The sequence below is a fragment of the Gadus chalcogrammus genome, chromosome 9, assembly GCF_026213295.1.
Source record: "Gadus chalcogrammus isolate NIFS_2021 chromosome 9, NIFS_Gcha_1.0, whole genome shotgun sequence".
Classification (NCBI taxonomy): Eukaryota; Metazoa; Chordata; class Actinopteri; order Gadiformes; family Gadidae; genus Gadus; species Gadus chalcogrammus.
This window is the reverse complement of record NC_079420.1, coordinates 11,972,651-11,999,240: the sequence shown is the minus strand read 5'-3', so window position 1 is coordinate 11,999,240 and position 26,590 is coordinate 11,972,651. Positions and strand designations below refer to the sequence as shown.

General features: G+C 52.9%; 4 protein-coding genes across 6 annotated transcripts in view; 1 reads left to right on the top strand and 3 right to left on the bottom strand.

Moving 5' to 3' along the window:
* The first annotated feature begins 2,721 nt into the window (after window positions 1–2,721).
* pdcd2l (programmed cell death 2-like) lies at window positions 2,722–5,441 on the top strand. Its single transcript, XM_056598024.1, has 2 exons — window positions 2,722–2,912; window positions 3,591–5,441. The coding sequence occupies exon 2, from the start codon at window positions 3,623–3,625 to the stop codon at window positions 4,751–4,753; it is 1,131 nt and encodes a 376-aa protein (XP_056453999.1). The 5' UTR covers window positions 2,722–2,912; window positions 3,591–3,622; the 3' UTR covers window positions 4,754–5,441.
* Window positions 4,836–15,059, bottom strand: nfatc3b (nuclear factor of activated T cells 3b). Its single transcript, XM_056598800.1, has 9 exons — window positions 14,958–15,059; window positions 12,560–13,685; window positions 10,148–10,310; window positions 9,587–9,786; window positions 9,332–9,498; window positions 8,555–8,689; window positions 7,421–7,476; window positions 6,725–7,331; window positions 4,836–5,693 (listed from the first exon to the last, which is right to left on the bottom strand). The coding sequence occupies exons 1-9, from the start codon at window positions 14,980–14,982 to the stop codon at window positions 5,611–5,613; spliced, it is 2,562 nt and encodes an 853-aa protein (XP_056454775.1). The 5' UTR covers window positions 14,983–15,059; the 3' UTR covers window positions 4,836–5,610.
* Window positions 15,060–15,616: 557 nt separating this feature from the next.
* dus2 (dihydrouridine synthase 2) lies at window positions 15,617–21,040 on the bottom strand. Of its 3 annotated transcripts, none has more exons than XM_056598023.1 (16): window positions 20,966–21,040; window positions 20,581–20,714; window positions 20,457–20,502; window positions 19,760–19,851; window positions 19,424–19,467; window positions 19,142–19,202; window positions 18,961–19,008; window positions 18,819–18,884; window positions 18,469–18,539; window positions 18,273–18,359; window positions 17,966–18,134; window positions 17,678–17,799; window positions 16,819–16,947; window positions 16,629–16,716; window positions 16,384–16,457; window positions 15,617–16,309 (listed from the first exon to the last, which is right to left on the bottom strand). In XM_056598023.1, exons 2-16 carry the CDS (start codon window positions 20,701–20,703, stop codon window positions 16,030–16,032), a joined length of 1,500 nt encoding a protein of 499 aa, XP_056453998.1. In that variant the 5' UTR covers window positions 20,704–20,714; window positions 20,966–21,040; the 3' UTR covers window positions 15,617–16,029. The 3 variants fall into 3 exon arrangements, with proteins under 3 accessions (XP_056453998.1, XP_056453997.1, XP_056453996.1); XM_056598022.1 differs by having other exon boundaries at window positions 20,581–20,815; window positions 20,966–21,037; XM_056598021.1 differs by lacking the exon at window positions 20,966–21,040 and having other exon boundaries at window positions 20,581–20,949.
* A 293-nt stretch (window positions 21,041–21,333) lies between these two features.
* The window catches only part of slc7a10b (solute carrier family 7 member 10b), an 8,715-nt gene continuing 3,458 nt past the window's right edge, over window positions 21,334–26,590 (bottom strand). The window contains exons 5-11 of the mRNA XM_056598019.1: window positions 26,229–26,382; window positions 26,033–26,156; window positions 25,707–25,810; window positions 24,004–24,100; window positions 23,537–23,686; window positions 23,047–23,224; window positions 21,334–22,271 (exon numbers count right to left, since the gene is read on the bottom strand). Coding sequence (XP_056453994.1) covers window positions 22,153–22,271; window positions 23,047–23,224; window positions 23,537–23,686; window positions 24,004–24,100; window positions 25,707–25,810; window positions 26,033–26,156; window positions 26,229–26,382 — 926 coding nt within the window. The 3' untranslated portion in view covers window positions 21,334–22,152. The remainder of the gene's footprint in view (window positions 22,272–23,046; window positions 23,225–23,536; window positions 23,687–24,003; window positions 24,101–25,706; window positions 25,811–26,032; window positions 26,157–26,228; window positions 26,383–26,590) is intronic.

Below are 26,590 nucleotides of genomic sequence, written 5' to 3'. Positions count from 1 at the left end.
ATTTCCCCCATTCCCTGATCCAACTCACAACCAGATGGTGGTCGGTTGACAGTTCCGCCCCTCTCTTTACCCGAGTGTCCAAAACATGCGGCCTCAGATCAGATGACACGATCACGAAATCGATCATCGATCTTCGGCCTAGGGTACTCTGGTACCAGGTACACTTATGAGCACCCTTATGTTCGAACATGGTGTTTGTTATGGATAATCCATGACTAGCACAGAAGTCCAATAACAAACGACCGCTCGGGTTTAGATCAGGGAGGCCGTTCCTCCCCACCACGCCTCTCCAGGTGTCTCCATCGTTGCCCACGTGGGCGTTGAAGTCTCCCAGCAGAACTACGGAGTCCCCTACTGGAGCCCCATACAGGACTCCATTCAGGGTCTCCAAGAAGGCCGAGTACTCTGAGCTGCTGTTTGGTGCATACGCACAAACAACAGTCAAAGTTTTCCCCCCTACAACCCTTAGGCGCAGGGAGGCGACCCTCTCGTCTACCGGGGTAAACTCCAACACCGCGGCGCTCAGCCGGGGATTTATGAGTATCCCCACACCCGCCCGGCGCCTCACGCCCTCGGCAACTCCGGCGAAGAATAGAGTCCAACCCTTATCCAGGAGTACGGTACCAGAGATGAGACTGTGCGTGGAGGTAAGCCCCACCAGATCTAACTGATAGCGCTCCACCTCCCTCACAAGCTCCGGTTCCTTTCCCCACAGCGAGGTGACGTTCCACGTCCCCAGAGCCAGCTTCTGCCGCCCGGGTCTGGTCCGTCGAGACCCCTGACCTTCGCTGCCACCCATGTGGCTGCGCACCCGACCCCAACGGGTCTTCCCACAGGTGGTGGGCCAATGGGATGAAGAGAGGGGGGGTGCCACGTAGTTTGTTCGGGCTGTGCCCGACCGGGCTCCGTGGCAAACCCGGCCACCAGGCGCTCGCCATCGAGCCCTCCGTCTGGGCCTGGCTCCAGACGGGGGCCCCGGGCTTCCTCCGGGCCGGGTCACATCTCCTCTTTTTTCGTTCTTCATTGGAGTTTTTTGAACCATTCTTAGTCTGGCCCCTCACCTGAGACCACTCTGCCATGAGAGACCCTACCAGGAGCACAAGGCTCCAGACAACACAGCTCTCAGGTTCACAGGGACACGCAAACCTCTCCACCACGATAAGGTGACGGTTCCAGGAGAGGCCCAAAGATCATATTCAGGGCTAATTAAATAACATCCGAGGCTTTATCCCCGAATAAAACAGCATAGGGACGCCACTGCCTTAAGCTAAAGTATTTATCCACGATAGCAGACACTTTAAATAATAGTTATAATTACATGCAACCTATTTGTAATTTCAAATAGTATACTAGATACATACAAATATATATGAAGGAAAATATACGAAAATGAAATGGCTAAAGTTAATGCAAAATTATGATGTAGTCGAGTACAAACAGTCTGCTCTCATTGCATTCTTTGGAAGTTAATTCTGACTGATATACTGTTATCTTCCACAGCATGACATAACACATCTCAGGAAGTGGTGGCGCTCCACTTTGTTGGAGAATCTCCATACTGAAGGGTATAGTTCTGCTGAAGCAGATGTGCTGTGAATTCCAATATTAACACAACCGTAACAATGACCTACAAAAACTATTTGTGTGTGTGTGTGTGTGTGTGTGTAGTCATTTCAGAAGGTTTGCTCATTTCACGGAGGAGGGCAGAGAGATGGCAAGAGGAACTCTATCACCTGTCTTCGGTATCCCGAGGAAGCGCAAAGTGTCAGAAATGGAGGAGACATAATGTTTATATTTTCTTTATCTCTTTATTTTTTATTGGTTTGTTTGAAGAGAAGAGCAGAAAATAAAACAGATAATAATGGATACCAATTCCAAGAAACATATTTGAATCTAAATGAAATCATATATGGATGGTTATTAAGCACACAATATACACCGCAAGAAAATAAAAATGCAGACGTTTTTTTCTTTCTTCATTTGTCACGTGAAGTCGTTCCCCATTTTGTTATGCTTTTCCATCATTGCCAATAGTTTTTTTTTTTTATTATATCAATATTTTAAACAAAAATAAATAAATATAAAGAGAAAAGTCTACTCTCTCTTGCTTTCAATTCAATCCTGTTATCATGTTATCTGTTTCTGCGTGTATTCTTTAATGTTTTACTTTTCAGCCATCCTGTGCCTAGCTTTACATCTTGCCAAAGGACTACAGTTGAAAATCAGCCTGCTGGCTAACACTGGCACATTTACAGAAATGTAGAGTGCAGTCCTTTAAATAAATAAATAAATGAAACTTAGAGACCTAACAGCAAGGGCGTAACCACGCATTCTTTGGGGGGGTCGTGCCCCCCCCAATGTTGAGAAAATACTAACCTGTCCCCCCCAATATACAGCAGGATAAAATGTAAAATATATGTTCTCTTTTTATGAACCCTGTCAATGGATCGGTCTCTTGTTATGTCTTATTTATTTTCAATTTATTTCCGTTTGTTAAGTGTGTGAATCCCCCCTCCTAATTGTACACTTGTGCGATTTAGTTTGAAACCACCTCGCGACTTTCTGCGTTGTCATGGTTACCCCACACTCTTTCTTCAGTGAAAGCCAAGAAAGTAAAGTTGAGTAATGGAGGATTTGAGGTTACCTAAAAAGCAGAAGACACTGGACCAACAGCCAAGCATACGCAGTTTTTTTCAGACAGTAAGTAACTTGATACCGAGCTTTGAGTAAGCAAATAAAACGAGTAGCCTCGTAAAAGCAGAATATTAAATATAGCTCATGAAGGTCAGTCGCTGTTCTTTTGATAAAATGACATGGTTACGATGCAGGCAGCACAGAGAGAGAAGGAGAGAGACAGGCATGCTGAAAGCAGTGGCCAGACAGGGACATGCTCTGAACATGCAGGTGATCATGTGAGTCATTTGAATGTAAGTAACGTTATTTAACGTGTTGGAGAGGAGGTAACGGACAATTTAAGGTTACTTAATAAGCGGATAAAACTGGACCAGCAGCCAAGCGTACACGTTTTTTTTTTCTCCAGACAATTAGTAGCTTGATACCGAGCTAAATGTGTGAGCAAATAAAACGAGTAGCCTAATTAAAATATGAGTCGCTGTTTTTTCTGATAAAATGACGTGTGGTCACAATGCAGGCATCACAGAGAGACAGGGAGAGAGACAGGCATGCTGAAAGGGGCGGGGCAGACATTACATTATTACACTATTCCTTTAGATGTGAATTCAAATGGGCAATGTAGTCCTCGAAACTATGTTCTAAATGTCCACATTTTCATATATAAATATAGAATTGTAGGCAATGCACTTAACAAATAATAATAAAAAATTGGACCCCCCCCAATGTCTAAACCATGGTTACGCCCTTGCCTAACAGAAATTAAGAGAGTCCCCTCTCTGAATGACTGTTCTATAGTTTAATCCGGAATTTGCGCTAACGCCTGTATTTATATGGTTAAACGCGAAGAATATTCCATCCAGCATACGATATTCAAGTTTAGCATATTGGTCAACGCTATTCATATATTCTGACCTAGTGTCATATTAAGAGGGACTACCCGGTTATATTTTTTTCAGGCACCGATGACGTCCTTCCGCCGACCCAAAGCATGGCGGCGGCCGACCAGGAGGTGGTTCTGCTCGGCCTGTGTGACGGAGCAGCGGACCCGAAGGAACACACCTCGTCATGTCTGAACAGCAAGATCGGGGACCAGCCGGACGTGTTCCCCGGAGGGTCGCGGCCAAGCACGGACTGCCCTCTCTGCGGGGTGCCGCTGGTCCACGTTGTCCAGGTGTACTGTCCGCTGGAGGGGTCCCCCTACCACAGGACCCTGCACCTGTTCGCCTGCACCCGGCCCGCCTGTAGCGGCAGACCCCGGGCCTGGAGGGTCCTCCGCTCACAGGCCTTAGAGGCGGAGGTCCGACCCACCGGCCCGGTCCCGGACCCACCGGTGCCTCTGGCTGCGGCGACGGACTGGTGTGACGCCGCCGACGACTGGGGCATGGAGGACGACATCGGTGACATTCCGACCAACGAACTCCCGCCTCAGGTGGTGGAGAAGCCTCCTGCTGAGCAGCCGGTTCTTCTGGTTCCCCCGGAGGCGGAGATTCACCAGGTCCCCTCGGAGGTGGAAGTCAGCGCTGGGCTGCAACAGCTCTCCCTGCGGGGCGACGCGGCGCTGCTCCGAGGCTTCTACATCAGCGTGGTGGAGGAGTCGGAGCTCCGCGGCGGGGAGGCTGGCCTAGAGCACGCCCAGCGGCTGCTCCGGGAGTACGAGGAGCGGGAGGGGACCTCCGTGGGGACGGCCCTGGAGGGCGAGGAGAACACCTCCGGCGGAGAAAAGTACGAAAAGAGCCGAGCCCGCCACGGAGACGCGGCATTCAGCCGATTCATGAAGCGGGTGTCGCTGTGTCCGGAGCAGGTCCTCCGGTACAGCTGGGGCGGGGAGCCGCTCTTCATCTCGGAGCTGCCCTCCAACTGGGCACAGATGGTACCGGTGTGCGATAGCTGTGGCACCCGCAGGACCTTTGAGCTCCAGCTGATGCCGGCTCTGGTCAGCCTTCTGCGGCCCGCGGGACCGACCCCGGTCCCCGGAGTACCGACCCCGGATCCCGCGCCGCTGGAGTTCGGGACGGTGCTGGTGTTCACCTGCGGGGGGAGCTGCTGGACGACGGGCTCCTCGCCGCGGGAGGAGTTCGTCTTCCTTCAGGACGACCCGGATCAGCAGCTGTTCATCTGATTATGGTGCTTCTACCGTTCACTTGTTGCTGCTGGGCCAATAATAGGAGGGCTTGTTGTAAAGTCCTCTTGATGGAAAGAGGATGCTGCTGTTTGCTCAGGGAAGACTGAAGCTAGTGTCAACAGAAGGCCCGGGTTTATCGGTCTAGACACGTGAATGTGGAGTTTTCTAATAAACAAATGTATTCATCATACAGTCTGAAAGCATTGATTTTTCACCAAATAATGTTAATTTGTCATTTGACACTCAAATCAATGAAATATAACTTTAAACTCATGCCTAGTGCAGTAGACAGCAGTGATTCACTAGACCAGCAGGATCTTTTAAAAAGGAAGACACCGTTTTATTACAACAAATACCCTGAAAAACAACCTGTATTAAAGCTGAGTGACACAACGCCTCTATCCGGTGTTCACACTCACTGCCACCTTCACCTAAAAGGCACTGAAATCTGTTCTGAGAATTGTGATTGTAAGGGTTTTAGGGGGCATTACAGTTTAAACGCATCTGGATCGTTTTAAAGCATTCTTTGCAAACGGTTTCACACAGAACATACAACCTCAAACCAAACTCTTCCTTCTTAAAACTACACACAACCGTTGTAAACTGTCAAACCAAAAGTGTGGGATTGCCTGGACGATCTAAACTCGATTTAAGAGGAATAAATAGGAGCTATTTTCAGGCCAATCACTCAGAGGTTCCCATTGACCCTGAGATGAGCTCTTTCAGCGGAGCTCTGCATGCTAGCTGATGTCTGGTCTGGTGAGCTGGTCTGGTTAGCTGGTCTTTGAGTGTGTGAGCGTCACCCTGCAGACCGTCTGTTATACTGAGTGCTTTGGAGGAAGGGGAGGAGTGAGTCACTGCAGGCCACTGGCGTCGCTGGGCTTCTGGTCCGTCGCCTCGCCCAGCCCAAAGAAGTCCCGGTCGATGAGCTCGTTCACTGCAACACCCAAAGACAAGACACCCGCTGAGTCAAATCACGAGGACTGTTGATGAGCAGGCATCCACAAAGCTGGTCGACTGTCATCATATCACCAGCCACCAGGGGGCGGTGCTTCACGTGGAGTTCAGCTAAACTAACTACGAGCCTGAAACAAATCTGCATCATCTATACTTTAGCTTCCATTCTAACTAGTACTAAAGTACTTGTTGAAAGTACTGGCTTCAGTTATAGAAGTACTGATCAACCATCTCAAGTCTCAAACTATACTCCAGCCTCTCGTGTAGTGTTAGTCTAGTTGTTGTTGGGACTTTCCACAGCAGGGATGAAACGCTTGAGTTGTCACTATTCATAGCAGGAAATATGATACACACACATGCACTCTAGCAAGCACACACACACTCATGCACAAACACACACACACAGGAGCCCTGCATAAATGTACCCTCCATCAAAGGCTAACACAACAGCTGCCTGACACGCCCTCCTCAGAGAGGCCCCGTCCCCCCGTCTCCTGGACTCTGGTCCCCTGGTCTCTAGTCTCTGGTCTCTGGTCTCTGGTCTCTGGTCTCTGGTCTCTGGTCTCTGGTCTCATGTCTCTAGTATCAGGTCTCAGGTCTCAGGTCCTCTAGTCTCTAGTCTCTGGTCCTCTAGTCTCAGGTCTCTGGTCCTCTAGTCTCTAGTCTCAGGTCTCTGGTCCTCTAAGCTCAGGTCTCTGGTCCTCTAGTCTCTAGTCTCTAGTCTCCTGGTCTCAGGTCTCCTAGTCTCTGGTCCCCTGGTCTCCTAGTCGCTGGTCCTCTAGTCTCTCGGTCTCTGGTCCCCCCCTGGTCCAGGTCCTGGTCTTTGTTCAGGTCCTAGTCCTGGTCTCTCAGTCTCTGGTCCCCCGTCCCCTCGTTCTGGTCTCTGGTCCTGGTCTTTAGTCCCTCCTGGTCCTGGTCTACTGGTCCACCGGTCTCAGGTCCAGGCCCTGGTCCTGGTCCCGGTCTCCTGGTCTGTAAAGCTTTAGGTGGTCGCCGTGTTTCCTGACTCACCTTCGTCCAGCGTGAATTCCTGAAGGCTCTCCTCCACTTCCTGTTTCACCCGGACCGGCCCCCCCCCCTGACAGAAGAGGGAGTGGGGGGGCGGGGTGTCCTCCCAGTAGCCCCTCCCCACTAGACGGGTGACTGGTGGAACTGTAGTAGAAGGGGGAGGGCCCCTGAGAGGCGGGGCCGGCACCGGGGGTCCGTACCGCAGGAGAGGATCTGATTGGTTAGCGAAAGGCAAAGCGGCTGCTGTAGGATAGGCTGTCGTCATGGCAAAACTAAACGGTGGTGGGAGTGGCCGGATGGGGGAGGAGCCTAGGGTCGGGTGAAGTGACGACCCATAATCCCCTTGGGCCTCGTAGAAAGGCCCATGTGGGTGAAAGGGTTCCTGGAGCACCAGGGCATTGTGGGGGATGTAGTCCCAGCCTTCCTGTTTGACCAGCGGGGCCGCGGGGGGGTCCTCCGGGGACAGGAAGTGATGCGGGGCGGAGTTGAGGTACGTAAAGCTGTGGCTCTGACTCCGCCTCTTCTTCCCATTGGACACGTAGAAGTGCACCAGCACGGCCCCTCTGGCCTGAGTATTATGGTATGGAGGGATCCTCACCACCAGGACGGACTGAGGAGCACAGGGAGGAGGTCAGACTCACAGGAGAGACTGGAGACATGAGGAGGAGGGGGGGGGGGGGGGGGAGGAGTCTTTCTCACCTCACTGCTCCTCTCTGGGACCAGCGACGCCTCCGCCTCCCACTGGCACGGCCCGTCTGAGGAGAGACAGACAGGGGGTCTCAGAGCGTCATACAGGGGGTCTCAGAGGGTCATACAGGGGGTCTCAGAGCGTCATACAGGGGGTCTCAGAGGGTCATACAGGGGGTCTCAGAGGGACAGACAGACAGGGGGTCTCAGAGCGTCATTACAGGGGGTCTCAGAGCGTCATACAGGGGGTCTCAGAGGGTCATACAGGGGGTCTCAGAGCGTCATACAGGGGGTCTCAGAGGGTCATACAGGGGGTCTCTGAGGGACATACAGGGGGTCTCAGAGGGTCATGCAGGGGGTCTCTGAGGGACAGACAGACAGGGGGTCTCAGAGCGTCATACAGGGGGTCTCAGAGCGTCATACAGGGGGTCTCAGAGGGTCATACAGGGGGTCTCAGAGCGTCATACAGGGGGTCTCAGAGGGTCATGCAGGGGGTCTCTGAGGGACAGACAGACAGGGGGTCTCAGAGGGACAGACAGACAGGGGGTCTCAGAGGGTCATATAGGGGGTCTCAGAGGGACATACAGGGGGTCTCAGAGGGACAGACAGGGGGTCTCAGGAGGGACATACAGGGGGTCTCAGAGAGCGTCATACAGGGGGTCTCAGAGGGTCATACAGGGGGTCTCAGAGGGTCATACAGGGGGTCTCAGAGGGTCATACAGGGGGTCTCAGAGGGTCATACAGGGGGTCTCAGAGGGTCATACAGGGGGTCTCAGAGGGACAGACAGACAGGGGGTCTCAGAGGGACAGACAGACAGGGGGTCTCAGAGGGTCATACAGGGGGTCTCAGAGGGACATACAGGGGGTCTCAGAGGGACATACAGGGGGTCTCAGAGGGACAGACAGGGGGTCTCAGAGGGACAGACAGGGGGTCTCAGAGGGTCATACAGGGGGTCTCAGAGGGTCATACAGGGGGTCTCAGAGGGACAGACAGACAGGGGGTCTCAGAGCGTCATACAGGGGGTCTCAGGATGGACCGACAGGGGGTCTCAGAGGGTCAGACAGGGGGTTTCAGAGGGACAGACAGGAGTTCTCAGAGGCAAAGGCAGGGGGATGATATAGAGCTCTTAAAGGTATCGAGTGTACCAGGTTCTCTGTGGGCGAAGATGACTCTGGAGTGGGAGGAGATGTTGGTTCCTCTGATGCTCATCTCCTCTCCAACGGAGCCGCTGGCCGGGCTGAAGTCCACCACCTGGGGCAGCTCTAGGGCCAGGCGCTGGGCTGAGGAACACAGGAGAACCTTAACCACAGAACCACTGGGCGCACTGGGGCTGGTAGAGGGGCTGGTAGAGGGGCTGGTAGAGGGGCTGGTAGAGGGGCTGGTAGAGGAGCTACAGTGAGGGGCTGGTAGAGGGGCTGGTAGAGGGGCTGGTAGAGGGGCTGGTAGAGGGGCTACAGTGAGGGGCTGGTAGAGGGGCTGGTAGAGGGGCTGGTAGAGGGGCTGGTAGAGGGGCTACCGAGAGGGGCTGAAAGAGGGACTGGTAGAGGAGCTACAGTGAGGGGCTGGTAGAGGAGCTGATAGAGGGACTGGTAGAAGGGGTACAGAGAGGGGCTACAGGGAGGGGCTGGTAGAGGCTTGTAGAGGGGCTGATAGAGGGGTTGGTAAAGGGACTGGTAGAGGAGCTGGTAGAAGGGCTACAGAGAGGGGCTACAGAGAGGGGCTGGTAGAGGGGCTACAGAGAGGGGCTACAGAGAGGGGCTGGTAGAGGGGCTACAGGCAGGGTTGGGGCCAGGGGGTTGGGGGGGCACATACCCAATACATTAGGTCACCTTTAGACAGTCGGGTATAGTAATAAAGGAGTGCTGAGCAGCGTCCATGTGCCCGGGGCTCTGATGGACTCATGATGGAGGCGGGAGACTCACAGCACTCGATGGGGACGGACGCCGTCTGCAGACAGAGCACGTTGCCGTGCAGCTGGGGGACGTGGACGCGGTACCCCACCCGGACCCGGGTGTTCCTGCGGCCCAGGTCACCCTTCCGAAGCTCGATGTCGGCGTTCCGCAGCTTCAGGATCCCCACGCAGTCCAGGCTGCGGAGACAACAGTCAGCCTGGACACGCCTCCTCCTAGCCGCCATGTTGGACATCCCTATCCGGCGCTCATGTTGGGCGTCCCTACCTGGCGGTCATGTCGTGCTCCGGGAGGAGGGGGACCTCCAGGACCCTGGTACCATCCAGCGTGATCTCGCGGCAGGCGGTGGTGACGCTCTTCCCCGTGACGCGGTGGACCTGGTAGAAGGGGTGTGGCCTCAGGGGCGTCTCCTCCGCAGTGGCCATGAACACCTGGACCACCAGGGCCTGCTCCGAGTAGCCCTGGAGCTACACACACACACACACACACACACACACACACACACAAACACACACAACCTTTATTACCAGGCTGTACCTCGTGCGTCATCAGTGAACCACCTGACTAAAGGTATGCCCCCATTCCTCGCTCCCAAACAACAGGTTGGGGTGAAGTGCACCGGGAGTCCAGTGTCAAAGGTGTATACCAGGTGTGTGTACCTAGTGTGTGTGTGTGTGTACCAGGTATGTGTGTGTACCAGGTGTGTGTGCACCCAGTGTGTGTACCAGGTGTGTATATGTGTGTGTAACAGGTGTGTGTACCAGGTGTGTGTATATCAGATGTATGTGTGCAACAGGTGTGCAACAGGTGTTCCGGGCTGGGGGTTACCTTGACGACGGGATGTCCTCCAGAAGCCGTCCTGACGGCCCCCCGGCTGCCCTCCGTCTCGTAGTGGGCGCGGTGGAAGGGCCGGGGCCCCCGGACCAGCTGCAGCTCCACGGGGCCCCAGGAGCAGGGCAGGGGCCAGTCCAGAGGGGGTGGGGAGGAGGGGCTGGAGACACAGAGCGCTGAAAATCAACTCAAACACACCTAGGGGTAGTGAGGGTTAACTAACACAACCAGCCTCTCCCTGTCAGACACATCCAGGACATGTTCCCCTGGTCACAGCATCGACACCATCGACTCTCAACCCATCCCTGGCCCAACCAGTGCAAGGGAGGATGACCAATGTGAAGACCTAACCACCGCACCCATGCGGAGGAAACGATGGACAGAGCGGCGGGCGTGGTAGACCATGAACAGGCTGACCGGGAGGTCAACAACCCCAGCCCAGGGCCCCATCACCGCATACTGCATCGCGTCACTTCTGCTAAGTAATGGCAGCTTCCCTAATGCAGACAAGGACTTCGCCAGAGCTACATCAGCGAGAGTCTGGGAGCTGTTCAGGGCCCCAGGATGCAATTCCAACCTATCCACTGATTTCACAACATCAGAAATCGAACAGGCCATCCAACGGCCTGAAGACCGGTAAGGCTCCAGGTGTAGACCGCAACCTACTACAGTACGGGGTACAACACCAAGGCAGAAAGCCGGACCCTCCCCTCAGATCCTCCAGAACTTATATCGCTGCACCACTGAGAGCATCCCCACCCAGTGCTTCACGGTGTGGCATGGGAACTGCGTAATGTCTGACAGGAAAGCCCTACCGCGAGTGTTGAAAACTGATCAAAACATCATTGGTACATCACTTCCTGCCATCGCTGACACACCCCGGTCCCGGACTGTTCTCTATACTCCCGTCTGGGAGATGTGACAGGAGCCGTAGGAGTCGAACCAGCAGGCTCAGAAATAGCTTCTTTCACAACACCATAACACTGCTCAACACAAAGGCTCCACCCCTGCCCCCGCCACTGCCCCTGCCCCTGCCCTGCCCCCCTCTCCTTTTGAACATGGACTATGGACTGTCAGACTACCTCTGACCACTATACACTTTATTAATGCACACTTCAACAATGCCATTTCGTTTATATGATCATACTGCATTCTATTCGTGGACTATGAATAGAATGATTCCTCATAACTCATAACTCTATGCACTTTAATAATGGACTTGCATTCTGTGTCTCATATATTTTTTTATTTAAGCAATGCCATAAGGAAAAGCACTTTTTATTGATTGCACTACTTGTTAGATGTAAACTGCATTTCGTTGTACTGGTTGTCCTTACTTGTGCAATGAAATAAGGTTGAATCTAATCTAATCTAATCTAAGAAGGCAACCGACTGGCTGTGCTCCTTCCTCACTACACATCTCCAACACTCAAAGCTGCCAAAGATCTGGCGCCTTGCCAAGGTGATCGACCTGCCGAAGCCAAACAAGCCAAGCAACGACCTCAAAGGATACTGGCCCATCTCATTGCTCTGCGTTCCATACACGTCTGCTCCTCAAACGTCTTATACTTGCTCGTCTCAACCCAGTGATCGACCCCCAGCTGCCCAAAGAACAAGCTGGCTTTCGAAGCGGTAGATCAACAACAGACAAGCTGACCCTCCTGTGCCAAGACATAGAGGACAGCTTCCAGACTGGAGAGAATGCCGGCACCGTTTTCCTGGACCTCACATCCACATATGACACTGTCTGGCTGCAAGGACTACATATGAAGCTTCTGGAAACCATCCCAGACGAGCACATTGTGAGCTTCATAATGGAGATGCTGAGTAACCGCAGCTTTCAGCTAAACACCAGCAACGGCCAAAGCAGTATGTGAGAAAGCTCAAGAACGGTGTCCCACAAGGCTCAGTGCTGGCACCTATGCTGTTCAACTTCTACATCCACGACCTGCCTGATACACAATCAAGGAAGTACGGCTATGCATATGACCTGGCCATCCTACTGAGCAAGCAATTCTGGGAAGCAGTAGAGGAGGGTCTATCTGGAGACCTGAACATCCTGTCTTCATTCCTGAAGAACTGGCGCCTCAAGCCTAGGGCTGACAAGACCGTATCGTCAACGTTCCATCTCTACAACCAAAAAAAGCGTCCTGCCATCAACCGCCTGAGGACAGGTGTGGGACGCTTCGGGCAGCAGTGCTGAAGTGGGGCATCGCGGGCAGTGCCCAAAGTCAGTGTGAAAACCCACTACAAACTGTGGAACACATTGTAAGTTCCCCCAGACACCGGCTACCCCACAGAGAACGTGTTTTAATTTACCTCGGCCATAGGAGAATGACTGACTCGCCTCAACAGAGCTGAAGGTCTAAGGACTTACGCCAGAAGAAGCACTAGTGAGGGTTAACTAACCTGAAGAGAGGCGGGCCGCCTGAAGCTCTCTGATTGGTCCATCTGATGCTGGGAGGAACCGGGAGGAAGAGTTCTGAGGGAGGGGTCTGGGTTCCGGGGGGGTCCAGGAAGGGAAGCGCCGCCAGGACCCGGTCCAGGACGTCCTCCAGCCCGGGGGTCTGCCCGGGGGGGGAGTCCAGGACCCGGTCCAGGTCCTCCTCTAGACAGGGGGTCTGCCCGGGGGGGGGGTCCGCCTGGCTCCCTGAGGTCCTCCTGGTCTTGGAGGGCACGTTGAGCTCCTGGAGGCCGTAGGGCAGAGGACTAGCGGGCCATGACTGCTCCGGGGGTGCGGGGCCGGGGGAGCAGAGAGGGGCGGGGGAGCAGAGAGGGGCGGGGGGGCAGAGCGGCGAGGGGGAGCGGGTCCGGACATCAACGCCACCGGAATGGCGTCTCTTGCCGCAGGGGGAGGTGGGTCTGGAGGTGGGTCTGGAGGCGGGTCTGGAGGGGGGGAGCTGCGTCAGCCAGGTCTCCTCTGTCACGCTGGAGCGGGGGGAGGGGCCGGGGGAGGGCTGCTGGTACTGCTGCTGCCACAGCTCTACCCCAAACCCCGCCCCCCAGCCTGGGGTTGGGGAGGCCCGGGGGGAGGCCCGGGGGGAGGCCCGGGGGGAGGCCCGGGGGGAGGCCCGGGGGGAGGCCAGGCCACAGCGGGCCGCCGCCTCCTCCAGCTCGCCCTCCACGTCGTCGTAGACGTGGGAGAAGGACTCGCAAGAGGACAGGTCCGACAGCCAGGAGCGCGAGGACAGGCTGCTGCAGGGGCTGGGGCTCAGGGCCGAGTCCCGGTAGCACGGCCCCAGGGACAGCCAGGCCTGCTCCGGGCCAAGCGGCCCCAGGGGGTCCTCGGGCCCCGGGGGATCCTCCATCCCCCGGGAGCCGCTCAGCTCCAGGTGGCTGAAGGGAGCGATGGCAGTGATGTGGATGCTGGGGCAGGCCAGGGTCCGGGGCGGGCCCAGGGGGCTGTACTGGGGCCCCAGGGGGCTGTACTGGGGCCCCTGGGAGGCACTGAGGAGGTGTGGAGGAGCAGGAGGACATGGTGGGGAGACTAGGTCCTGGGGGGACCCAGGAGACCACAGGGTCCTCAGGTCTGGACCTGCAGGGGGGAGGGGTTAAAGGTGTTGCATGTGATGTTCTACCACTAGGGGTCTCTCGATCATAACAGGAAGAGAAGAGGAGGTTTGAGGAGTCTGCAATGGGGCATCATGCCGGTGGAAATCCATCCGACCCTCTCACAGAAATCCTGTTATCAAGTTATTGTGTTGACATATATTCACCTTACCTTTGGTACATTATTTAATTGTATTCAAATGACAGTAACATAACGTTAACTTTCTAACTTTGAATAAGTATGATCAGGGGTAAGCTGCGTCCCCAGACGGGGTGATGAGGGCGTCCCGACCGGCCTACGCAGCGAACAGAGTGAAACGTGACACTCTAAAGGCCTGATGAGCATGTTGAGCTTTATTGATATATTCATAATTATGTTTATATATTTATAACGCTATGTATGCATCAGGGTTTCCAGTTTGATTATCCTTGGAGTAGCTCACCTCGTTAGATCTATGTGCATTAGCATGAGGAATGCCTCATGTGTTTAGGGATATTTGAATGCAGAAATATTACAAAATATACAGACTAGCAGTACAATTGTTTTTGCATCGTTTTTGCATGTAGGAAAATGGTACGTTCCATTTCCTGTTCCTCAACAGGAAACACATTTCTGCTTCTGTATGATTAGGACCTTATAATCCACAAGTGACTGTCTAAAGCACAGTATGAAAATGGTTTGTAGGTGGAACACATTTATAGCATAACAGGAAGGGGTTTACAAAAAAATATATCAGGTTATCTGAGGTTTAAGAGGTAATAGGGGGTATAAAATAAAAAACATGTGATAACATGTCTTTAGTTGTAATAACATGTATATTGTGTTTATAACATTTACCTAGTGTTTATAACCTTGTATTTAGTGTTTAGAACATGTATTTAGTGTTTAGAACATTGTATTTAATGTATAACGTATTTCATGACAATGAAATATATTTTATGTTTAATGTATTAATTTTTGATAAAATGTATCTACTGTTTTTATAACATTGTATTTAGTGTGTATAACATGAATTTAGTGTTTGTAACATGTATTTTGTGTTTATAACATGTATGACTGGTTTAAAAAATTGTGTTTAGTGTTTATAACATGTATTTAGGGTCTGTAACATGTATATAGTTTTTTATAACAACATATTTCGTATTTATTGCAAGTATTTAGTGTTTAGAACATTGTATTTAGTGTTTAGAACATTGTATTTACTATTCTGTGTTACGCGTTTTAATCTAACCGTTTTAATGTAGAAGGTCTGGGTACCTGAGGGCTGGTCGTCCCCGGACATCCGTCCGCTTCTCCGGGCGGGGTGTTACCGGACACACTCAGGACCAGGGGGGGTCGTCCCACTCAGGTCCGGGGGGGGCGGGGGGTCGTCCCACTCAGGACCGGGGGGGGGTCGCCCCACTTAGGACCGGGGGGGTCAGGACCGTGGGGTCCTCCACTCACCGGGGGTTCACCCCGCTTAGGACCGGAGAACGGGCTCCTAGGATCAGAGGGTGCTCCACTCACCGGGGGGTCGCTCCACTCACCGGGGTAGTCGCTCCTCTCACCGATGTGTCTCTTGAATCGGGACTGGGACTTTGAGAGCGGACCGGATCCTCCCGTGCGTCCAGCAGGAGGACTTGTGTTGTTGGGTGAACAGGTTGAGGACGTCCGACTCTAAAGTTTACAATGTCCCAACCACGACGATTCATAAAGTATTCATGTGCTCAGGCGTTGAATCATCATCAGTGGTCTCCTCCATGGAATCTTACATCGTTTCGTCCTCGGCTTTAATCGGTAATAAAGTGTATAAAGTGTACTAAAGTAACTTCCACGTTCGGCGGAGGACTGCTCCGCCGTGACGTCATCCCGGTGACCCCGTAGACCGGAACGCAGAATAAAATGAGAAGAGCTTCATGTCTATTCTTTAAAAAATTATTAGATGAGACATAATACAAATACGTGTTGAACGAGTTTTATTTTTCACAATTTAACATAAGTTTAACGAAACAAACAGAACAGCCAGGTTGTAACCGGATGCCGCCCTCCTCTGGCGGAGCGGCGCATTACACAAAGAAAGAGGAACCTGACCCGGGACCCGACAAGACCAGACCCGACCTGGACCCGCGGCTCAACAGGTCACCAAAATTAAAAAAAATAAAAAGGGAACAACTGATCTGTGAACAGGTGCTTTTGAGCGAGGCACTTGAGTTCCATCCGACAACGCCATGAAGGCCGTTGAACGCACAACTTCAACTGGCAGTTGTGTGTTGACAGTGGGTTCATACTCCATTCCCATGGTAACCCCCCTCCCCACCCCCACACTCAGGGAGGTGGGGAACAGCCCTTGTTAGGGCACGAGTGTCTTGTGGTGGTTGCCGTTGGTAACCTCAGTCTCTGCCTCCCGGTCCGACAGGTGGATCTTCTTGTTGACCTCCCGCTCCTCCTCCTGCTCCTCCTGGGGGGGGGCTGCTGCGAGGAGCGGGGGGGCGACGGCCCTCTTCCTCTTCCCCCCCAGACCAGACTCCTCCTCCTGCTGCTGCTCCTCCCCCCGCCGGCCCTCAGGGAGGCGCAGCACACGGAGACACACCAGCGCCGCCGCCTGCTCCGCCCCCTTTTTAGACTTCTCCCTGAGAAGGAGGAGACACATTAGTGGAGGAGGAGGCAAGAACGAGGAGGGGAGGAGGAGGAGGTGTATCCTCACCACAGCGTGGACCTGTACTGCTTGTTGTCCACGGTAACGGTTGACAGGAAGAGTCTGTCCTGGGGGCGATCCACCTGCAACCAAAACACACTTATTGGACGATATCTAGACCCTGGCCTCTGATTGGCTGCTCTCGGGCTGCTTTCTAGACCCTGGCCTCTGATTAGCTGCTCTTTGGCTGATTTCTAGAACCTGGCCTCTGATTGGCTGGTGTTGGCAGTGCGAGGCATACGAGTGGTGGATACCGTGTGGTAATGAGGCTGCTCCAGCTTCTCCTTACGACACCACTCCAGCAGGAACATCTTGGGGGTGATCTCAGGAGGGTAGTCTCTCCTGGACAACACAAACGGAGGGGGTGTGGTTAATGGAGTGGGTGTGGTTAGGAGAGGGTGTGTGGTTAGCAGAGGGATGTGATTAGTGGAGGGATGTGTCTACCGGTGAAATCGCAGGGCCATGGTGGTGACGCCCCCTAGGGTGACGGGGGTCTCGGGGGGATGCAGCCCCCTTCTGGACCGCAGCAGCACCTGCACCTCCTCGTAGTACGCCTGCATCCCATAGGCTGCACTGTAACCACAGAAACATGGCGTCACACCCTCAGCCATTCGCTGCACTGATTTACGTGAACCATATTGCGGCTGTACCCATCTCTATTGTCAATGGGTCAGTACCTTTCTCTAGAGCTAGGAGTTGGTACCTTTCTCTAGAGCTAGGAGTTGGTACCTTTCTCTAGAGCTAGGAGTCAGTACCTTTCTCTAGAGCTAGGAGTCAGTACCTTTCTCTATAGCTAGGAGTCAGTACCTTTCTCTAGAGCTAGGAGTCAGTACCTTTCTCTAGAGCTAGGAGTCAGTACCTTTCTCTAGAGCTAGGAGTCAGTACCTTTCTCTAGAGCTAGGAGTCTGTACCTTCCTGTCTAGAGGAAGGTACAGACTCCTAGCTCTAGAGTCTAGAGCTAGTAGTCTGTACCTTCCTGTAGAGCTAGTAGTCTGTACCTTCCTGTAGAGCTAGGAGTCTGTACCTTTCTCTAGGGCTAGGAGACTATAGCTAGGAGTCTCTAGGGCTAGGAGCCTCTATAGCTAGGAGTCTGTACCTTTCTCTAGGGCTAGGAGACTATAGCTAGGAGTCACTAGGGCTAGGAGACTCTATAGCTAGGAGTCTTTACCTTTCTCAATAGCGAGGCTTAACTTCCTTCCTCTATAGCTAGGAGTCAGTACCTTTTTCTAGAGCTAGGAGTCTCTATAGCTAGGCGTAGGCTTTTTGTCCTACTGGTACAGTGAGTCATGGGTTGGAGTGTTACCAGATGTCGGAGAGGGTCTGGGCGGTCTTGACCAGCTTCCCCATCTCTGACTCCACCTTGTCCCGGAGCATCTGACACAGGCAGTACTTGGTGTTGAAGGCGTGGTTGTCGTACCGCACCGCCTGAAACCACAAACCAGTCGTTACCCTAACAACCACATCCTCTCTTCCCCCCCCCCCCCCCCCTCTCCCCTACAGAACGGGGTAGTGGTCCAATCCGCCCCTTACAGAATAGGGTAGTGGTCTAACCCCCCCCCCATATATATATATATATATACGTTTCTCTTACGTATTTCAGGTAGTCCTCCATGACGGTCTGGACAGGAAGCAGCCCCTGGCGCCGGAACACAGAGGGGTTCCACATGGCAGCGCGGGCCAGCATCACGGCCGCCGCCCCCGTGGCGCTGCGGAACGCCGCCACATCCTCGAACGACTTCACCATGTCCAGGGAGCCGCCGCTGTCACACACACACACGGACCCGTCACCATGACGACACCAACACTCTCTCACTTCACCACGACGACGCAAACAGCCTCTCAAATCAGCATGGCGACGCCAACAGACTCTCAAATCACCGCTCCCGTCAGAGACTCACTTGGCGATGACGGGCACGCCCACGGCCCCGGACACCGCCTTCAGGAAGTCACAGTGCAGCGGGTGCTTGGGCCGCTCCTCCCGCGTCCTGACAACAACAACAACAACAGCAGCAGCTTGAATGGTTGGTTTGACTCAGAGGCTGTGAGGTCTGCTGGAGGCCGATTGGCCAATGGTCTGGAGGACTGCAGGTCTACCTGCCGTGGACTGCGATGGCCGCCACGCCCGTCCTCTCGATCCTCTGGACCAGACGCACAGTGTCCTCCATCTATAGGAGACACACACACATAAACACACACACACACACACCATGCTCAACCCACACACAAGGTCACCACGGTCAACACACACACACGCACACACACACCTCAGTCAACACACACACACACCATGGTCAACACACACGCCACAGCCAAAACACACACTCAACACACAGACCACGGTCAACACACACAAAGAATCTTTGAGAAGCCTCAAAGGTTCTTTGAGAGAGCATCTAACCCAGAGCCACTAGGTGCTCTAACCAAGAGCCCCTCCCACTACTCACCGAGGGGAGGATCCTAATCTTGCACGTGACGGGTTTGCTGAGGCCCTGGACCAGCTTGGTGAGGATCTGGAACCAGACGGCAGTGAGACCACAACCTCCACACAGACCACAGAACAACCAGCAGGACAGAGGAGGTTCTCACCGCTTCGATCTTGTCAGGATCTGAGAGGAGAGCAGCTCCCATCCCTCCCTACAAAACAGAAACACAGGAAGGACTGATGTGGTATGACTAAGACTAGGTCAGGGGGTTAGGACTAGGAGTAGGACTAAGAGTAGGACTAGGTCAGGGGGGTAGGACTATCTCAGGGGGGGTCAGGACTGACCTTGGTGGAGTACTCCTTGGGACAGCCCATGTTGACGTCGATGGCCGCCACGTCCTTCTCCCTGAACAGAAACACGTCACTACGACGACCATCTCCAAGTCGGTATTATATATAATAGTATTAACAAACTCCCTGAGCTCAGAGAGGATAACAGTCATAAACTCCTTGAGACAACGAGAACAGACAATGTTGATATTAGATACTTATGATAAACAATCATTTGGATCTTCTGTGTGTTCTGAAGCAGGATCACTAATGGAGCCCAGAGTGTTGAGGACTTACACCAGCAGGGCCACAGCCAGGGCGCGGTCCGGGTCCGCAGTGCCCTGAGGAGAGAACGGAGAGCAGGGCAGGATGCTGAGGCTACAGCTACCCCATACAGGCTAATATACCACTGATACAAGCTTTACCTTACAAATCAACAAGCTAAAGCTACACCATAAAGGCTAATCTACCACTCATACAAACTTCACCTTACACATATATTTTTATACGACTTAAATATCACGACATGCATGTTGTATAAATGCCTTTCTAAACATTCGGAGGATCATCACATTGAAGTATATGGAAAGAGTAGTACTGAACCATTCATTCCCCAGGCGTGGTCCCACCTACCATCTGGAAGACCACCCGGTCTCTCTCTCTCTCACAGGTCCTGAACATCACCCTCTCATCGGGGGCCACGAAGTCCACCGTGTCCAGCTCCTCTGCACCAGGAGGTAGACAGCAGAAGAGGTTAGAGGAGGATAGATGGTTAGAGGAGAGGAGGTTAGAGACTGAGAGGAGGTAGAGAGATGGTTAGAGGAGAGGAGGTTAGAGACTGAGAGGAGGTAGAGAGATGGTTAGAGGAGGAGAGAGATGGTTAGAGGAGGAGAGAGATGGTTAGAGGGGGAGAGGAAGTAGAGAGATGGTTAGAGGAGGAGAGGAGGTAGAGAGATGGTTAGAGGAGAGGAGGTTAGAGACTGCGAGGAGGTAGAGAGATGGTTAGAGGAGGAGAGGAGGTTAGAGACTGGGAGGAGGTAGAGAGATGGTTAGAGGAGGAGAGGAGGTTAGAGACTGGGAGGAGGTAGAGAGATGGTTAGAGGAGGAGAGGAGGTTAGAGACTGGGAGGAGGTAGAGAGATGGTTAGAGGAGGAGAGTTGGTAGAGAGATGGTTAGAGGAGGTAGAGAGATGGTTAGAGGAGGTAGAGGGATGGTTAGAGGAGGTAGAGGGATGGTTAGAGGAGGAGAGGAGGTAGAGAGATGGTTAGAGGAGATAAGCGACCGAGAGGAGGATGTTGACCACCAGGCTGTACGACAGCAGGCTCCTTACCGTTCACCACCCGCTCACATGTCACCATCTTGATATCGATCAGCTCCTGGAAGGGAAAGGACAGACAATGAGGACATGACCGGGCTACCGGTGGAGCTGGGGGGCTACTAGGGTCCGTACCCACCTCACAGTACACGATGTCCGCTCCGTAGTCCAGCGCCAGCAGTCTCATCGGCAGAGTGCCGACCCGCACCATCGGGGCCAGGGCGGTGATGTCCCTGAAGCACAGACCCCCTGGTGTTGCCATGGTGCTCAGTCCTGGGGACCACAGTGAGACCTCATCAGGACCTGGAACACGGAGTCTACCCCCACGGAGTCGGGACCGCGGAGTCTAGACAGCGGAGTATGGACCACGGAGTCTAGACCACGGAGTCAAGACAATAGTCAGGGGGTCTTCTAGACCATAGTCAGGGGGTCCATACCATAGTCAGGAGGTTTAGATAGGTCTAGACCATAGACACCGACAGTGTCCACAGAGTAAAGGGGAGATAGAGAAAAACAACACTCACCGTCACGGAGTCTCTCGGACTGGAAGTCACGTGTCGCCTACACATGTTCAGGAACTACTTCCTGTTTGGTGACGGACGCCAATAGAACACGCCCACTTATAGCGACTATAAACAATTCGTTCCGATTATATTTTATTTTATTTCCCTTAGGGGTTCATAAATATTTTGTATTGAATCTCCACCATTGGGCAATAATGTAATACCTCCGAAAATAAATAAATTGTAACAGCACGACGAGTTTTCGTTGATGTGTAATGTGTGTATTATTCCTATGAATTCACACAATTGTATATGTATAGAATGCACGAGTCATTCATGGAATAAAATCATACTTAAGATGAACAAAGTCCTGAAACAGAATCGGTGATCTCCATCTAAATTTATTTTGTTTCTAATTGTTATTTTCTCATTTACAAAAGAGAGGCAGACTCCAGTGACATGAATCAGAGGCACTAAACGGTTTACAAATAACTTAGAGCGACATCATTTAAGGCTCAAGCGGTCAAAATGATAACTTCACTTAATGAACCGCAGACACATTCTGGAACATTCTCTTTCTTTACAGAAAAAGGGACACCATGAATATATTACTTATTATTGATTTATATTCAAAGAACTAAAATAACTACATGTTGTTGGAACCAAAACTTTCTTAGAAAAACGTTCTGTTCTATAGGGGAGTCTATTCAGTCTGCTGGAAGTACCCAAACCAGGTTAAACAGAGAGTAACCAGAGAGTAACCAGGCCAAACAGGGAGTAACCAGGGAGGAACCAGGGAGTAACCCGGCCAAACAGAATGTAACCAGGGAGTAACCAGGCCAAACAGAGGGTAACCAGGGAGTAACTAGGAAGTAACCAGGCCAAACAGAGAGTAACCAGGCCAAACAGAGAGTAAATAGGGCAGACAGAGAGTAACCAGACCAAACAGAGAGTAACCAGGCCCGTCAGAGAGTAACCAGGCCAAACAGAGGGTAACCAGGCCAAACAGGGAGTAACCAGGGAGAAACCAGGCCAAACAGAGAGTAACCAGGGAGTATCCTAGTGAGACAGGAAGTAACCAGGGAGTAACCAGGGGAGACAGGGAGTGCACCGACAGGTGAGACAGGGAATGCACAGACAGGTGTCTCTGTCAACAGTGAAAATAGACCAAAAGAAAGACTTGGAAGCAGAGAAATGGAAGCCGTGTCCTAGGAATGGGCAGCCATGTTGCTCGAGTCGGTCCAGTCAGACGGGGCCTTGGTTTCCACGGCGTCGTTCTGAGGGAACACCACATAGCAGAGGCACTGTCCTGCGCTGGTCCACCACTCTGAAACACAGCAGAGGCATTGAGCACTTTAGTATGGTTTGTGGGGTCGCTGTATTATGTGTGGTTTGTGGGGTCGGTGTATAGTGTGTGGTTTGTGGGGTGAGTGTAAAGTTCGGGGTTAGTGGGGTCGGTGTATAGTGTTTGGTTTGGGGGTGGGTCTAAAGAGTGTGGTTTGTGGGGTCGGTGTAAAGTCTGTGGTTTTCGGGGTTGGTGTATAGTGTGTGGTTTGTGGGGTCGTTGTAAAGTGTGTGGTTGTGTGGTCGGTGTCAAGTGTGTGGTTTGTGGGGTTGGTGTATAGTGTGTGGTTTGTGGGGTCGGTGTAAAGTGTGTGGTTTGTTTGGTCGGTGTAAAATGTGTGGCTTGTGGAGTTGGTGTCAAGTGTGTGGTTTATGGGGTTGTGTATAGTGCGTGGATTGTAGGATCGGTTTATGATGCGTGGTTTGTGGTGTCGATGTAAAGTCTGGGGTTTGTGGAGTCGGTGTAAAGTGTGTTGTTTATGGGGTCGGTGTAAAGTCTGTGGTTTGTGAGGTCGGTGTATAGTGTGTGGGGTCGGTGTGTGGTTTGTGGGGTTGGTGTATAGTGCGTGCTTTGTGGGGTCGGTGTATGGTGTGTGGTTTGTTGGGTCGTTGTATAGTGTGGGGTTTGTGGGGTTGGTGTATAGAGTGTGGTTTGTGGGGTCAGTGTATAATACACGGTATGTGGGGTCGGTGTATAGTGTATGGTTTGTGGGGTCGGCGTAAAGTGTACGTTTTGTGGGGTCGGTGTATGTACTGACCGAGCATCCTGCGGAAGGTTTGGGATCTGTTGGGCCGATGGACAGCCAGCAGGTATACGGGGACGCCGGTCAGGATGATGAGCAGCCCCACACCACACACCAGGGGCTCAGACAACAGACTGAAGCCGAGCAGCAGAGCCCAGAAACATAGGTAACACACTGGGACCAGCAGGCTCACCTGGACAAACACACACAGGGTAAAACACAGGGGAGGGAGTACCAGACACTTAGCATGTAAGCACTGGATGGTTCTAACTCTAGCAAGCTAGCTTCAGTTAAGTGGCCCCAGGCAGGCATGGAGAGAGTTAACCGACCAGCAGACCACCATATAGGGCCCTAGACTAGCAGGGTAGCGGTGTAGCATGCTAGATGACTAGTATGCTAACTGATTAGCAGGCTAGCTGGCAAGCAGGATAATTGACTAGCAGGATAACTGACTAGCAGGCTAACTGATAAGCAGGCTAACTGACTAGCTAGCCGCGCTGAGCACCTTGATGGGTCGGTACAGGGTGGGGTTCTTCCACCGGTAGTAGAGCAGAGCTGCCACGGTTACGCCGTACGACAGGTAGTTGATGAAGGAGACATAGTTGATCAGGTTGTGGGTCTCGCCAACGCACAGGATCACCATGGTAGCAGCACACTGGGTACAGGAAGTAGTACTTATTATAGTACATATATGTAGTAGTTATTATATGGTACTTATTATATAGTACTTATTATATAGTAATTGTTATGTATAGTATTTGTTGCATACAGTATACAGTTATATAGTACTTGTTTTAAATAGTACTATCTAAGTGTTAAGCTGGGTCAGGAATGAGCTCAGGACCTCAGGGCCTCAGGACCTGGGGGGTCAGACTGGGCCTCAGGGCCTCAAGACCTCAGGGCCTGGGGGGTCAGACTGGGCCTCAGGGCCTCAGGACCTCAGGGCCTCAGGACCTGGGGGGTCAGACTCACACAGACCAGCAGGGCGGGGATGGGTGTGCAGTGCTTCAGGTGGATCATGGCCAGCAGGCTGGGCAGGTGGCCCTCCCTGGCCCCGGAGAAACACAGCCTGAGAGGAGGGCAATGAGACACAGCCTGAGAGGAGGGCAATGAGACACAGCTGAGAGGAGGGCAATGAGACACAGCTGAGAGGAGGGCAATGAGACACAGCCTGAGAGGAGGGCAATGAGACACAGCCTGAGAGGAGGGCAATGAGACACAGCCTGAGAGGAGGGCAATGAGACACAGCTGAGAGGAGGGCAATGAGACACAGCTGAGAGGAGCGTAATGAGACACAGCCTGAGAGGAGCGTAATGAGATACAGCCTCTGGGCAATGAGACACAGCCTGAGAGGAGCGTAATGAGATACAGCCTCAGGGCAATGAGACACAGCCTGAGAGGAGCGTAATGAGACAGTGCCTGGCAGAGGAGGGTCATGAGACAGCCTGGCAGAGGAGGGTAATAAGACACAGCCTGAGGGTAATGAGATACAGCCTGGCAGAGGAGGGTAATGAGATACAGCCTGGCAGAGGAGGGTAATGAGATACAGCCTGACAGAGGAGGGTAATGAGATACAGCCTGGCAGAGGAGGGTAATGAGATACAGCCTGACAGAGGAGGGTAATGAGATACAGCCTGGCAGAGGAGGGTAATGAGATACAGCCTGACAGAGGAGGGTAATGAGATACAGCCTGGCAGAGGAGGGTAATGAGATACAGCCTGGCAGAGGAGGGTAATGAGATACAGCCTGACAGAGGAGGGTAATGAGATACAGCCTGGCAGAGGAGGGTAATGAGATACAGCCTGGCAGAGGAGGGTAATGAGATACAGCCTGACAGAGGAGGGTAATGAGACACAGCCTGACAGAGGAGGGTAATGAGACACAGCCTGACAGAGGAGGGTAATGAGACACAGCCTGACAGAGGAGGATAATGAGACACAGCCTGAGGGTAATGAGACACAGCCTGGCAGAGGAGGGTATCAGACAGCCCTCAGGAGAGAAAAAAGGCACACAAGGCCCTCAGTGCTGTCTCTTACAGGGAGCGGCTGGTTATACATGAGAAAGGATCATGACACAAGATGTAGAGCCCTGATTTACAAAAATAAATTGGAGGCCGACCTGAGATCTTGTCAACGGAATTTTCAGATATGTAATAGATAGAAACTAAAAGTTAATTCTAGATATGTGGTAGAGACAAACTAGAAGTTAGTTCTAGATATGTGGTAGATAGAAAGTAGCAGTTAGTCCTAGACAGTTTACTGCTGTTAAGTGCCACTGGTCGAGTGTGAGTCAGCAGGCTGTGATTGGCTGGTTGAGGTCAGCTGGACCTGGCTGTGATTGGCTAGTCTGGGGTCAGGTGGGCCTTGCGGTAATTGGCTGGTCTGGGGTCATGTGGGCCTAGTTGTGATTGGCTGGTCTGGGGTCAGGTGGGCCTAGTTGTGATTGGCTGGTCTGGGGTCATGTGGGCCTAGTTGTGATTGGCTGGTCTGGGGTCAGGTGGGCCTGGCTCTGATTGGCTGGTCTGGGGTCAGGTGGGACTTGCTGTGATTGGCTGGTCTTGGGTCAGGTGGGCCTGGCTGTGATTGGCCGGTCTGGGGTCAGGTGGGCCTTGCGGTGATTGGTTGGTCAGGGGTCAGGTGGGCTGTTATGGGCTGGTTGGGGTCAGGTCGGCCTACCTGGACGAGGTGAACAGGTATCCGTTGATCCCTCCGAAGGTGGACAGCGCCACAGAGATCGGCATGACGACGGAAAACCCTCCCAGCAGCTTCTCGCCAAACGTCTTGGAAACGAACAAACACCAAATAATCACTCACACACACACACACACACACACACACACACACACACACACACACACACACACACACACACACACACACACACACACACACACACACACACATACACACACACAAACACACACACACATACTGGACACACACACACACTGGACATACACACTGGACACACACATATGGACAGTTTTATGGGATGTAGTCACCACGGCAACCGCGTTGGAGGCCAGCAGCTCCTCCGGAGACATGGAGGAGAAGTAGGCTATGTTGGTGAGGGTGTAGACCAGCGTTACCACGGGAACAGAGATGTAGATGGCTCGGGGGAGGTTCCTGCGGACAGACCACCCGGGTCAGGACCCTCCTGCTGGGAGCCCTGCCGCCGCACAGGCAGGAAGTACTCACCGCTGGGGGTCCACCACCTCCTCTGTGACGTAGTTCAGGAAGTTCCAGCCGCTGAAGGCGAAGGAGGCCTGGAGGAAGGCCAGCGCGATCTGCCCCACCGAGGGGACGGCCTCCATGGAGAACGCTGCCTGTGGCCGCAGGCTCTCATAGTTCCCTTTGGGATCAGACACATTCCTGAGGACGTTCCCGTTGTGTTCCAGTCCTCCAGGTCATCCACAGGGGCATCACATAAGAGCAAGAACCACAAGATGGTTCCTGGAGGTGCAGAGAGAGGCTCTCATACCCCTGCTGAGCCTCAGGCTCACTGGGGCCCGAAATAGGACTCCTGGTCCCCTGAGCAGAGGAGGACTGACTCCTCCTTG